Genomic DNA, 15,148 nt, shown 5'->3' with positions numbered 1-15,148 from the left:
GTTAGAATGTATATCAATCTTGACATATGTTTAAATCCAGTGTTATCATCCAGGAGAGAGATTTATCCCCCTGATGTTCTGTTCCCAGAATTTCCGGGTATTTAAAATTGGTTCTGCTGGCTGCTGCTGTCACAGGCATTTCCAACTGTCATGCACGACGACTTTTTCCAAGAAGCAAAGGTGAAGAGTGGGTTTAGCTACAGTAAATTATTTCAGTAACTCATTTAGAGAGTTTCTGACTCTCTTTAACCACACACAGAGAATTCTTATAAAATCCCAATAAAGAGATTGAGTCTCTTGTCCCTGTGAGTTCTTTGGATTGCTCCTGGTGTTGATGGGGAGTCAGTCAGCTTACAGATACACAAAGCTGAAGCACAATTTCACTCTGCTTTCAACAGTATATGTGTGCATACATTTAGAGAAAGAATTAGTTTTTGTGTTTTCCTCCTGGGCTTCAGCTTTTTCTTTGAGTCCACAGGATCCTGGTCTGTAAGAGCTAGAACAGGAGAGGAGGATGTGACAGAGTTCTTGCACTACCACTCTACTCAGGAGAGCTATCTGAATTTGTCACCCTCTTGCTCATCGTTCCTGTGTATCTGTAAACCTGTAATTACAGGTCAGGGCTGCTTCCTTCCAGAGCAGGGATAAGTTTCTCTTACTGCTTATTCTCCACAGCTTTGCAAAGCCATTGCAGCTCCAAGAGGGAATTGGATTCTGTCCATCTCCACATGGCATTAGCATTGCTCTCCTGTCTTCCAGTGCTCTTTTTTCTTCACTAGTGATGTCAGAACTGTTTAAGTTGCTATTTTGGATTTCAAATCATATTTGAACTTGTCAGAAAAGCAAAATTTATAGGATTTTGAAAAACTGTTCCCTGCATAGAACTGAAAAATAAGACCTACTAGTACTTCTGGGATAGTATTATAATATGGGTTTTATTTTCTGCCTCACTTTAAGTTTGGAAATGTTTAAAAGTTCTTTATGACCTTCACATTTGGCCTCTTAAAGAAGTAGTGAGAATTTCTGACTCTTATTTGAATCCCAAACCCTCCAAGGTAAGCAGATTTTCATCTTTCTCAGTTTATCTGAATTATTTTGAATTACTGACAGCAACCTTTACTTTCCTTGCAAGTCAGTTGTGGTGCAGATTTTCTGCAGTGTAGCTGTGCTTGTTTTAACCTAGGTCTACTTCATAATACTTTATTTAGTCAGTTTAGTGGTGCTTCAGGGTTTGCATATTTTTTTGTGCTTCATAATCAGTCTACGTTCAAACTATAGTTCATAAAAGAGGAAGATGAAAACTCATTTTCATTGTTAGGCATCATAAAATATCACAAGGTTTCTCTTTCTTCAGCAACAGATGAAAAGATGAGTGTATGAGAGAGACAGTTCTGTGATGTGTTTCATTTCATGTGGTGCCTCTCTGAGTCCTGTTATTGTGCATCATCCCTAATGACTGCAGTGCCTTGAGTCACAGTGTTGTTTTTTAAAAGCTTTTACTTTTTCACTGTTTGTTCTCAAGGTTACATTATGCAAAACACAATGTTATATTTTTTGCACTAGTACAGACTGTATAAAAATACTTTTAATCCTGCTGTGAAAATTGAAACAGCTCTGCTCTGGGGGAGAGGCTTTGGGCCTGTTTCAAGTGTTCCCAACTTCTAAAATGAACTGCTGTTTCTTCCTCTGTCTGAGGTGTGGGTCATGTCTCTTGCCTTTAAAAGTATTCCAAGGTGGTAATTCTTGCACTCTGTTGCTTTAGTAAATTGATTTAGCTAATCACCATGAATTGTGAACCACCAAGAATTATCTAAAGGTAGTTTTGCTGTTTAATTAATTATGAAGATGAAAGAGAACTTTTTCTACTTTACTATAAATGTGAGAAGCCAGGCTAAAAATATGAGGGAGGTAAGAGGAGAGGAAAGGACAGGCTACTGATTTTATTTCAATGGATTTGCATTATGGATAGGAAGGAACAAGCAAGTTGAATTTAATACATTATTCAAAACTTCTGTTTTGACTTGATTAAATCCCTGCTCTACAAATCATTTTCCTTACCATGTCACTTTCCCCCCCTTTACTTCCTAGTGAGGTGCAGGGCATTGTGTCCTTTAAAGATTTCCTGATGTTCCCTACAGAGCTTTTATCCCAACTGTGTGCAGCCTTTGGCCCCTCTCGGTTTTTTGTACCAAAAAATCCTCTGGAAATGTGTGAGAATTGTGAGTTCTCCACTCCATCGGTGGGGACAGACACTTTGCAGAGGGTAGCATGGGCTGGGGGTTGTCTCTGAGTGGAACCCTTGGATCTGGTAGACTCTAGAAAGAAGTGTTTAGTGCAGAGAAAGCTCTGAGAAGACTTAGTAGTCAACCAGGTTGACTTACCTTGGCTGTAAGTCTGTGCTCTGCCTTTTCCTCTGTGAACTACTGAAACCCTTGTAAAATCCTGACTATAATATACAGGTAAGTATAGAAGCAGTGAGGAAATCAAAACAAACCTCCCCACAAAAAACCCAAACATAACCCAACAAAAAAGCATGAGCTGTAATTTTTTTTTCTGGTCTCACTATACCTTTCTTGAAGATTTCCCCAAAATAATCAATCTTATATTAATACTGGAACAGGACAATTTCATTGATTTTTCTTTAAATTTAAAAATAAGGAACCAACTATTAACTGCCAAGAGGTTTTTTTACCCATATGTGCTACTTCTTGCTCCATTTGCATTTGCATTTCCTCAGTAGTCTGATTTTGTCAAAAGCTGGAAGGCTTTCACTGAGAGGCACCAAAGGAGCCTTTTCCCCATGCTTTTGTTCCACTCCAAAAAGCTTTCTTGTGAAGCATTTCTGGTAACACACACTGATTAAAACTATTATATTTTCCAAAGCAATTCTATGAGTAGGCCTATATGGAATGAAGAAAGAACTTGGTACCAAAAGATGTTCCTTTTCTCCAAGAGACCAATAGGATAGGACAGTGATCTTACTTATGAAGGTTCTTAAATGCCTTCAGAAATAGTTGCTACAGTCAATTTTGAGTGAATTTTAACCAGGCAACCTGTAATTTTCTGCCACTAATGAACACTTTTTAGGTATTGGAGGAGAAATAATAAGATCTGTCAAATGAAAGAGTTCTCTGAAGTCTTTTTATCAGAACAGAGAATTTACAATAAATTTCGAACTCTTATTGAACATTCTAAATATCTACTATGAAAGGCCAATAGTAAACCTCATACATGGCACAGGAAGTTGAGAAGAAAACTGTTGGTCACCCAATCTCTCATTAATACCTTGGCAAGACATTGATCCTGTAGTGTCTTAGTGTCTACACGTGCTGTAGGTACTCCATCTGGTCCACCCTGGGTCCCACTGTGGAGCTCATCATCTTGGATTTTACAGTTTGAGCTCATTCATTTGGTCAGCCTTTCAGCTTGAAGAAAGCTTTGTACAAATGTCTGCTGCCCAATGCTCTCATTTTTGTCGTGGTGTGGAAGCAGGTTCCCCAGTGCTTTGGCCAGTCAGCTGTCCTTAGCACACAGCAGAAGATACCCATCGAGGGGAAGCTGTGCTGGGAGAGCCTCCCTGGGACAGCCCTGGTGCCCAGCCAGCAGCAGGCATGGCACCCAGGCAGAGCATCAGCTCTGCAGAAATACAGTTTCTTCTTTCAGCAAAGTGTGATCGAGGAAACATTGAAATGAGGCACATTAACAAACTCTTCTCCTTCCTCCCCAGAATTACAACAACAGCTGCTTGCATGATGGACCTGCGGAGATATCCGCTGGATGAGCAGAACTGCACGCTGGAGATTGAAAGCTGTAAGTACTTCTGCAAATCCTACTTATTCGTGCTCAACTGCTTGGGAGTTTTTATTTCTGTTGAGTTCTGGTTTTTTCATGTTTTGCATTCAGGGGTGGTTTTTTTAGTTTGTTTTTTTTTTTTTTTTTTTTTACATGCTACTAACCCAGTTGTCTTTCTGTCTGATGATGTTTAGATCCTTGTAAACAAAAGCAAAAAATAGCTTTCCAGATGGATTAGTAATTTGTGGCACAAGGATTAGCAAAAGTTATTCTGTGTTTTTATAGACAATTTACAGCTTTAAAAGTCTCATTGAAATGCCTTGTTGGAGTTCATATGAGGAGCACAAGGATTATATCAGTTCTTTATCCTCCTTTACTGCTGAACTGTGTAGCAGCTTGTTTCCATTTATAAATGAATGCAAGAGGTTAGAATTGTCCTTGAAATAGGTGGTTTGTGGGTTTTTTTCCTAACCACTGTGCTCTAGTTAAACTTTCAAAGCATGTAAACAGTCTGTTTATATATACACTGATTTAATGGCTGGTGTCTATTGAACTTATGTAGATAAAACTCGTCAAGTAAAATCTCTCATCTCTGAAAAAAATTCATGATCACTTTTATAGTGACAATATTGCAAGCATGTTATTTAACACCCTAATTAAGATTATATAAAAACTTTCAAGATTAATGTAACATTTTAATATACAGTACACAAGTATGTGCATTTTTAAAATAAGTTCTGTATTATGAAATATGTGCAATTTCTGTGCTTAATTTCTGCTACAGTCTGGTAAGAACTCGATGTGGCTGAACTTCTGTTTGAGGAAGCATTTAAGAATATGCTTTACATTTGTGTCCAGATTTCATTCATCTTATTGGAATTTACAGATATGCTAAAATTCTTGTGACACTGTTGCCTGAAATAATTTCCATGCATATGTAAGCAGAGTTGAGACTATAATTAAAATTCTGTGTACTGATATTCACAGGCAGCAAATGTAATGGTGGACTCTGCACTGAGAGTGGATAAAATGTGGTTTGTTTGGGGTTTTTTGTAGTTCTGTGTACAATTTCCATTGATAGCATTTGATTCAGGATCTTGTACCTGCAACCAGCATATAGGTAGTATATATATTAGGTAATTATAATGTATGAGAAATCTATTGGCATAATTCAGGCTTACAGAGATTTTTTTTTTGAGAAAATTTTTGCTGTGACAGTGTCTTTTAATTGTACTTGTAGCAAGGACCTGGTATTTTCCTATTTTCCAATTGTGTGTGTAAGGTGAGAAGCTAGAGAGTCAGAGGAAATCCCTTCTCTCTGTTTACAGCATTGTTTAAATGGCCAACAAGGTCTTGCCATCTCTGCGTTGCTGAGATGACTAAGTCTTATTGGGATTCACAAAGTAGATATCTCTCCTTTCATCCTTTCACAACCTGCTCTGGAAAATGTTCCCAGGAAATTTCTGTCAGGTCAGTCCTTGGGCAAAGCACAAAATTAAGTTGTGTCTCTGCTTTTCAGTGAGAGCACTTGTTCTCATTCAGACTTAGAATATGGGACTTGTAAATTGAAATTTCCCTTTTATCTGATTTAGAGTAGAGGTTTGATTCAAGTCACTTATCTTTCAAGAAACAATCCTAAAAACTGAGGTATTGAGTGCTCAAAATTGTTCCACTCAGTATGAAAACTTAATGCTCATTTTATCATAGAAAGGGTAGAAGTTGAATTTACCATAGAAGTTGGGATGCCTGGAGCAGAGGTCATGTGTGGATTTGTGAGCTCTGTTGCAGCATCACAAAGGTAAAATGGATTTAAATCAGGATACTAAGGGTAGCCAGCCTGTCTGTCATTGTAATAATAAAGTCCACTAAAGAATGTGGATAAAGTAACACTTGACCTGTGTTTTGAACTTGTGAAACCTTGTTTCACACTGCTTTAGAAAATGATTGGTCTTCATAAACAATCATTCTGTCCTGATGAAAACCTGTGTGTCTACTCTTCATGAATCACTTAAGGCAAAAGTGCTGGTAGGTAGATGGGTAGGATGAATAAGATTGAAAGTCACTTTCCAAGTCATTCAATGCAGGTGCTGAAGTCATAATCACTTCTAAAAAGTGCTTAAGCTGCATGCCTGAAGAAGGTTGGTTTCTTGCCCTTCTGATCCTCTTGGATGCCTGTTTCACCACTGCTTTCTCGTAGTAGTTAGATATTCTATGAATTCCTACCCCAGGTCTTTTCATGCCTATGAAAGCATGAAATTAATACTCACTGCTTAGGCCCACAATTTCTTTTTTTTTAATTCGGTGTCTTCTCTGGCCCTACTGGGACCTTCATAACACATTTAATGAAAACACTTGCAGTTTCTCAGACTTCATTTCATTAAACTGAATATTCCAGTCTTTTTTAGCTTTCTCATGCAGGAGCATGTTAAGAGAAATGCAGAACTGGCATTAGTTCTTCATCAGGAATAATTAGTACCATGAACAGTGTCCCAGATGAAATCTGTATTACACTATGGCATTAATCCTGCCTTTCTTCAAAGAGCCACCTCTGCCTTCTTCACAAGTGCATATCACAGGAGAGTCCTTTCTGGAACAGTACAGTAAGGTCTTTCCCTTCCTCACTCATTTTCCAGCAGTGGGTTCTTGCTGGCTTTTTGAAGAATTTTTTTGCATAATGCTAAGAACACATGACTTGGCATTTCATAACACTGTTCACATAAATCAGTGTTCTTAATATTGCTACAGTCCTCAAGGTTATCCAGTCCTTGTTATATTTGTTCTGATCATCCTTGGTCCTGACAATGCCTGCTGATTTTGTTTCATTAGAAATTTCATCAACACACAAATACTAAAGAATATTAATGTCAAGAGGGAAGAGCTTTCCTTACAGTCATTCTCTGTATTGAGCATGACCTTTCAGTGCAGTGCAATTTCCACACATCTTTTACATATCTTTACTAATTGTCTTTTCTTAGTTAGTCTAATAGCAAATACCTCTAGGAAATCCAGTTCAGTTATGCATTGTTTAAAATTTGTTATTGTCAAGCCAGGTCATTTGAGTTGTAATGGTATTTTTATTCTGTTTCAATACATATTAATGTCTCTAAAGTCCTTCCATTCTCTTTCTTTCCTTCCTTCTTCCTTACTCCCCTCATCCTCTTACTGTTGCCAGAGTTGAAGGCCTTGTGAAATACCTGGGCTATTTTTTTCCTTCATGTCATTGTGTTTACTGATATTTGTGGCCAAAATCAAGTTTTTGTTAGCCTAGATTTGCAAAAATATAGATTAATTTGCAAATTAGAAATTCTTGTGCAAAAGAGTTGTATATAAAATATGAAACATGATATAAAGGGGGTGATATCATCTATTAAGATGCAAGAGAACATTTTTAAGGGCAGTCTTAGTGAGATGCTGGAAGTGTAAGAGAGGACTATTCTCCATTAGTCGAAAACGTGTCAGTTTTGAGAAATGAAATCCTGTGGTTTTTTTCACATATAAATAGCTACACTCTGAGGTCCTTTAAAAGCAGAAGCTTGTTGAATATTGTTTTGCTAAGATGCTTCTAAACCTGTGGGCTGTCATGTCCAAGGGGGCTTACTCTGAGCTGTTCTACTTCTCCCTTTCTTTTGTTATTCTCCAAGATACTGAACAGCAGGGTAATAATACCAGAGGGAAACCAATTTTCCTATATATTCATTTTTTAGTCTCCCAACTTGCAGGAAACAGAGTTTTTTCTTTTTTAGTTGAATATTGACTTGACTCAGTAAATACCTGTCTGTTTTGCACCCTACCTCTGCCACTGCAGTTTGTATTGCTGAGTTTCTGATGATTCTTGGGAATGATTTTATTTCTCTGCTTTTTCCTGCCTCTCTGGAATTGTAACTGTTGAGAGGAATGTCGCAGCTAATCATCCAAAAGACTAGTGAGACCTCAAAGGCAATAAGAAGTACAAGACAATTTGATGAATACTTCATATTCCTATAAACTAATAAGATATCATATTCCACATCCTCAGCCTAAAATAAATTATTGTGATTCTTTTGAATATTTTTAAACACAATTATTCAAGATTCATGTGGTACATCTGGACCTTTGTCCATTTCAATTATGTGGTACCACATAAAGACAAAAGTTTATTTTTATCTTGTTTCATAATGTGTTAGGCCTGGCTATATTTATGTTATACTGAGGTAAAATTCAGAATCTGCCTTGTGACAGTGGGTTGGGGTTTTTTTTCCATTTCTTTGTTGCTGTGGAACAAACAAGAATGTACTGAGTTTCTCCTCAGAAGCACTTTCCATGGTGTGTGGCATTAAGGCAGCACATCCAAGCCCTTAGCAGACAGCGAGCTCCCCATGTGGCTGTACTGATCAGGGAAAAGCACTCACAGACAGGCAGGGGGAATGCTTTGCTGATGAATGAGACATAATTGTTTTCAGGACATTTCGTTTATGTGAAAGCCTGAGGTGTTCGAAGTACAAATCATTAGAATTTTTTTCTACTTCATGACAAAACCACCAGAGAATCACACTAGGTTAAAAACCTCCATTTAGTAAGAGAATCAGGAAAAAGCCAGAAACAGAGTCAAAAGAGTATCATTCCTGCCCGTGGCAGTGCAGCCCAGTAGCAAACACTTTCTAATCAGATCATCTGTGAAATCTCATCAACAAGAGAAAGAGAAGTCATCTTTGTGTGCTCAAGGTGACTTTATGAGTACTTTTAAGGCGCTGAAAAGAAATCAAAGCAGCCTTTTGCTGGAGCTTTGAGTACTTTGCAGATGGCAGCTCTGGCCATCGATCAAAGCTGTAATCAGGTCACACGGGACAAATGGTAGAACTCCAGGAGCTGACCAGGCAGGGCTTTTCTGGGTTAGAGGCGAATGGGTTTGATGCCAGGCAAGGAGCTGCCGGTCCCCAGCAGTGGGGTGTTCAGCACAGGAGGATACCATGGCAACACCTGACTGCCAACAATTGCACAGCAAATGGAAAGCTAAACGCATGACTCCTGGGCCACTGACAGCTAGAATTTTAAAAGTTGTCAAATTTTTTTCTTCTTTTTATCAAACTTAATGTGTATTCCATCCCCTTTGTCTCTTCAGCTGAGTCTGTTTTGCATCATGGCCCTTGCAGAGAGGATATTCCTCTATCAGCAGAAGGTGGTCTTATCAAAGTGCCCTGTTTTTCATCTCATTCATCATCTCCATATTCAGATTTCCTAATTTGGATTCTGTGCCAATTCAGCCTGTACAGCATTGTGTGTGGAGGAGAGACATGGGTTGTTTAACAAACAGTGATGAATTCCATCTATGTCTGTTGCCATTTTAACACCATCAGCTTCTAGTGTGGCTTCCTTGGGACAGGTACTTAGTTCTTTATTTGTCCTCAGTAATTTTATCTCAAGCATGCTGAGAAGAGAAAAGGTATAATTTCAGTGGCATAAAGCACACTGAAAATGAACAGGAAATCCTTGACTCCTCTTCAGTGTGGAGATAGGATGATTCAGGAAGAGCTAAAATAATCCCCAGCAGTAGATGATTCTTCTGTGTCGCCTGAAGAGGGGAAGGAAATTCAGACTCACCATCAGTGCATATGATCAGGGTGGGCTGTGTACAAGGGAACCAGAGTTTATAGGGTTTGATAACACACACCCCCACACCCAGCTGGGGGTTGGGCTTTCAGGCTGGAGCTCAAATAACACCAAGATTTATTACCCTGTAGGAAGGCAAGAGGGAAGTATTTTCCTTTTTTCATTATATCTCAGTACATCTTTGCAGCAGCCTCTGCATCCTGGGAGTTCTCATAGCACTAACAAGGTGATGTACTGTTTGCAAATGAAGAAAGAATCGCACAGGAGCTCTGCAACAGACTCTTAATGCTTTTGAGCTACTTGGAGTTAAATCTAAAAGGGAATGCAGTATACAAATATCTAATACGTGCCTGTCAGCCCCAGACCGACAACACAGATTTCCACAGAGAAATTAATAATTTTAAGTGCCTTTTTTTCTTTTCTTCTCATTCTGTAGTTGAATATGGAGAACATGTATAATCAAAAAGACAAACAAAATGAAAATGGTTTAAAAACCTTTAATGTATTTTGCCTTTTATATTCGATTTGAACAAGAGAAAGTTTTTCCTTATTGCAAATAACCCTGCATTTTATCATGGGATTATTGGAAACAAAAAGGGCCCTTTTTAAAAAGTCCCCATTCAGAAAGTATGAAATATATTTGCTAAGGTTTGAGGAAAAAATTACATGTCCAGGAAGGCATCTCTTGTCCAGAAAGATAATTTCCAAAAGAAAGAATATATTTCTAACAAAAGCTCTGATAATCTTATATCAGATAAATTATGTGGAAGTATGGAAAGCTGATGGCTTACTACTTTACAGTCCTGTTTTGAGAAAGTATGAATTTTACAAGGTAAATATTCACCTTTCTTTGTTTGTTTTATTTTTAGGATCTCAGTTATAAAATGTTGCACTTTAGGCAAATTTTTTTCTCTAGCTCTAGTATTCCTTTCAGATGCCTTGTAAGTGGAGACTTCTTCAAGAAAAATAAGTATTTATAAGTGCTGTTGGAAAATTCATGTGATTTTGTTACATACCTTACCAGTGTGTAGGATATGATCTGACATTATACTTTGTTTTAGTATTTTCTTTGCAGGGCACATGTGGTTAGGTCTTCTTTTAAATTTTTTTTAGACCATTGAAAGGGATGGAGGTGGTACTGAAACCTAATAATGGCTCATTCTTCATGGTGTCTGGTTACTTGAGCAGTCCATTGTCTTTTTCAAAATGAAATAATTTCTTCAACATAAACAGCTTTTATGAAATAGTAATATTTTTCAGGTGCTGGAATCCCTGAACCTCAGGTCTCTTGCTTTACAAGACAGTGCAAACTGTGACTGTCACACAGTGATCACACACCTGTGAAAAGAAGTAAAATATGTTTCTACGGTCATTTTATTTCCTAAGATAAAGGGCTTTTTCCCTAGCTATAACTACAATATCTTTTGTTCATCAATTACATTAAAGAATGAATTCAATTTTTTTAAGGTTAGTTTTCAAAACATCTAGGGGCAGGAGGATACTTGAGTCTGTTGTCAGTCTAGTCTGTATTTACCCTTGGTCATTGATAGCAGCAACTCAAACAGTTAATGCCAGTGCTCTTGCTAAGGCTCTTCAGCTCATGCTGAATTACTTCAGTGGGGGAAGAATGAAAATGAATATTGGAGTCACTGCAGAACTGTGGATTCAGATGAAATTTGACTAGGAATTTTGGCCTGTTTACAAAACAACAACAACCAAAATGGGATCAGCTCTTACCCACCCTGGCAAAGGTCCTTGTCCCCATGGACAGCGCAGTTGGGCTGGGGCGAGATGTGGCAATGCTCATTAGGTTCCTTCTCTGACAAGAATTCAATTTGCTGCTTGAGGAGAAAGCCAAACCACCAGACTGGTCAGTGTGCTCTGTATTTGGGTCACTGATACTTGTCCATTTGTTCTAAGTTTCTAGAATAGGAATTGGAGATTGATCCCTGAAATATGACCTTAACCTTCTTCAGTAGCTCTTCTTAAAGAAAAGAAATAGCTGTATTCTCCAGCAGGGTTGTGATATTTTTGTTTGGGTGATTTAGTTTTGGTTTTTTCCAAACTCCGAGTTTTCTTTACTTTTTCTTACTGATGCCCAAATGCAGAATTTTGCATCATTGGTCAATGAACAGGAAAACAATTTAATTGGTTTTGTTTCATCAAGTAGAAGCCAGAGTGAGTAGTAAGATCATCTTTAGTTTTGATTATGACATTAGATTTGGGTTGAGGAAGGGTTGACCTTCCAAGTAGACAAGTCTAGGAACCATTATTTTACTTTGGTGGAATAACAAAGAAATTGAATTAGAAGCAGCTTTGGCAAAGTTAAAAATTACCATCTTTTCATCTCTTGATCACACCTTGCTAATGATGAGACCTTTGTGAAACAAGTTAATTTTGTTTTCTATTGCTCATGTTATTTGGTACTGCTAGGCAGGCTGATCAAATTCCACCAGTACTTAGCAAAAACAAGCTGCTTTCTCTTACTGGATGCAGTCCCATTTTCCTGTGTCTTAAGTTTATATATTGAAGTTTTTTGGCAGTGCTAGGGAAGTTATGCTCTCACTAATTCTTATCTCTTCTATCCATCTGACACCACGATAGTTGATGTGAGACAGTGCTACTGCAAATTTACTATGTTGCATTGGTGTGCAGGTCTACACAGGGAAACTATTCCAATTTTAGAAATGTTTGATACCTAAACCACTCAGAGTATCCAATGTGGTTTAGACATGCTGTCCAAAATTATTTGGATGGAAATTCAAGTTATCTTTTATGTATGAAATATTCTAACTCTTGGATAAGTTTTCTCATTATATGCATTTGTTCTGAGCAAAAATGAAGCACCAATAATATGTTATTACTCTAAGTACTCTGAAACACGTTTTGTGAATGAACATTTATAAAGGAAAGGCTGTCTAAGTGCTTGAGAGAAATAAAGATTATAGTCTTTATCATTTATGTTGTATTTATAAAAGAGCTGGGGTTTATTTTGTCCTTTTTCTTATGTGATAATTAATTGTGTTTTTTAATGTTATTTTTTATGTGAGGAAAGAGAAGTCACTTAATAGATTAAGTTGTACTTACATTTCAAGTTGTACTTCAGGAGTAATGCATGGTGAAAGGGACCTCAGGATGTCCTTAGTCAAATCTATTAATAAAATGGTCAGCTCTGTGGTCAGACCATGTTACTCAGGGCTTTGTCCAGTCTGGCCTAGAAAACCTTCAAGGACAGATATTGAAAAACCTCCCCAGACAACCTGTTCCAGTGCCTGACCATAACAGTGAAGAATTTGAATTGAAGTTTTCTATCTGATTTATCCTGTCCTGGGATCTTACATCTGCCTTACAGAATCAGGAGTAAGTATCTACCATTACTGATGTGAACTAGAACCTCAGTGCTGCGTGACCTGCATTGTGAAAAAGTTCTGAGTCATGTAACAGAATGACAATACCATGAGAATGCTCTGAATAAATCAGTATGCTGTACAAGCCTTGTAATTTAACAAAAAGTTAACAATGCAATTTTGCTTCCACGTACCTTCTAGTGTGGTATAATCTGTTCCCTATCTCTCTGTTCAGGTACACAGGTGCTATTCCCATTACATCGACTGAAGTGTCTCTGTCACTGCTTCTCTGGTTTAAAAACTCTCAAAATAAGGGTTCCTTTCCCCACATAATGACCTCAGAATTTTCACTATGGTGTTTGAGTCAGTAACATTTTTGTTGTTTTATGTATTTAAAAGGCAATTCTCTGTATTCTATGACTGTACACCATACAAGTTGTCTTTATTGGGTATGGGACACAGATATAATTAGTCAATTTTGCAGGAATGTACTGGAAATACAGAGATTTTGAACTTGTGGTATGTCATACTTGTAGCTGCAGAGCAATCCGCTCTGTGCACTTCCTCTCAGACAAGCCTGTGTCGTCTGGTGACTGATGTGTCACTGCAGCCAGAATTTGAGATATTACCTGAGGCCAGCTAATAATCTCACATAAAAACAGGGTAACATAAAAGAAAAAACAATGTGGGAGTCAGTGTTTGGCTGTATGTGTAGGAACACACCTTTCCACTCTGACATGATGTGGCTGGTACTGTGCAACACTGGAAATAACACCTTGTTAACAGTAGGAGTCTGCAATGGCATGGATGGAATCAAGTACTCTGCTGAATCCAGGCACTTTATTGATGTGTCAAAGTTGATTATTTGAGAATTTGGTGAATTTTGCACAAACTTACACGTCAGTTTCCTGCTAAAATCACCACTTTTAGACGGTTCTCTTAAACAGTAATTGACAGCATATATTAGAAGTGAATATTTGTCCAATATCAGACCCAGCTTTATTCCAGCCAAACACACCTATTTTGTGGGAACAAGTTCCATAAAAGCACAGCAGGCACCTGGATCTGACTGTGTGGGAGCCCATCAGTGAACATCAGCGCACTCCAAGGAACCAGCAGTTTATTGGTGGAACAATCATCCCTTCAACAGCTGACTTCTGGGAGAATGATTGCACCAAAATGTTACACAGACAACCTGAGTGATCCTGAAATGCTGGTAAGTTACATTTTTGCTTGTGAATTATGATTTTATTCCTTTGGGGGCTTTTTGTGTCTAGAAGCTTGTAACCTGTTCCTGACACATAATCTGGGGAAAATTCTGTAAAGGGACATAGAGCAGAACAGTAGATTTTTTAAATTTTATTTTACCTATGGTACCCCTCTATCTTCTTTTCTTTGCAGACCAAAAATGAGTCATATGAAGAGAAACATTAGTGACTCCTATCCTGTTAGAATTATTATCATTGGGGTGGTATCCATGCCAAGGAACTTCTCATTCTCCACAAAGAGCTAACAGGAATGTGCAGGGGAGCAGATGTGCATCAAAGTGCTGCAAGTGTAATGCCCTTATGCTGTAAGTTGTTTATGTTGCTGTAGCACAGGTAGGTAGTGGTGGTACTGTGCACATGTACTAGTTAGATTATCGCTTTCCTTTCAGGTTTCAAGAACAGCTTTCTTCAAATCCTGCCAGTTCCACAGCATTATGGGTAAATGCATGATATTTTCTCCTGCAAAATCAACCTAACTCCCTGTCAAAGTTGTTGTCTTGCTGCGCAAGAAGAACTGTCTTATACTTCTCTCTATTTTTATTTATTTTGGGGAAGTTGCTACTAAAGAACTGGGTTTTACATTTTGCTACAATGGCAGAAAAGCTGGCATCTCACTATGTCCAAAATTAGCATTTTACCCTACAGTGTGCGATGTACAGCATAGCTGTCTCTTCTTTTTTTTTGTCTTTTCCCCCTTTGGTCTTTTTCTCTCTTTCTCTTTTCCTTTCTCATTTTCCCATTTTTCCCCTTTTCCCCTTTCAGTGACTCTTTATCTACTGCTGATACTACTGTAGAATTGATTGTATAGGTGTGGGAAATTTTCTTGCTTTATAAAATTACAAGTTGCTTGCTAAATATGCTAACTTTGTTTAAAAAATAAAATGCTAGTTTTAAGTTTGATATCTGTGTGTTTCTTTATGAGTGTAATGGAATAATGAATGCAGCAAAACATGTGAATATTTGAAATCTGCTGAGAGAAGATGAATGTGAGATCTGAATGTCAGCTAATTTTTCTATTTATACATATATAAAAAATATACTTTAAAAAAATTATTTTGGATGGAGATTCTTGAAAGTGATGCAAATATGAGTAGCATTTGTACTGAGCACATTCCTGTCAGTTTGTGCTGAGGAGTGATCCATGAGCAGAGTTTT

At 37.7% G+C, this 15,148-nt stretch overlaps 1 protein-coding gene across 6 annotated transcripts in view; it reads left to right on the top strand.

The window, feature by feature from the left end:
• The window catches only part of GABRB2 (gamma-aminobutyric acid type A receptor subunit beta2), a 143,265-nt gene that overhangs the window by 71,221 nt on the left and 56,896 nt on the right, over window positions 1-15,148 (top strand). For all 6 annotated transcript variants that reach the window (XM_064387372.1, XM_064387371.1, XM_064387374.1 and 3 more), the window contains one exon: window positions 3,728-3,810. In XM_064387372.1, coding sequence (XP_064243442.1) covers window positions 3,728-3,810 — 83 coding nt within the window. The remainder of the gene's footprint in view (window positions 1-3,727; window positions 3,811-15,148) is intronic.

This window comes from Passer domesticus, chromosome 13 (assembly GCF_036417665.1).
Source record: "Passer domesticus isolate bPasDom1 chromosome 13, bPasDom1.hap1, whole genome shotgun sequence".
Lineage (NCBI taxonomy): Eukaryota > Metazoa > Chordata > Aves > Passeriformes > Passeridae > Passer > Passer domesticus.
Note: the sequence above shows the minus strand (reverse complement) of the source record. Positions and strands in the feature narration are given on the sequence as shown.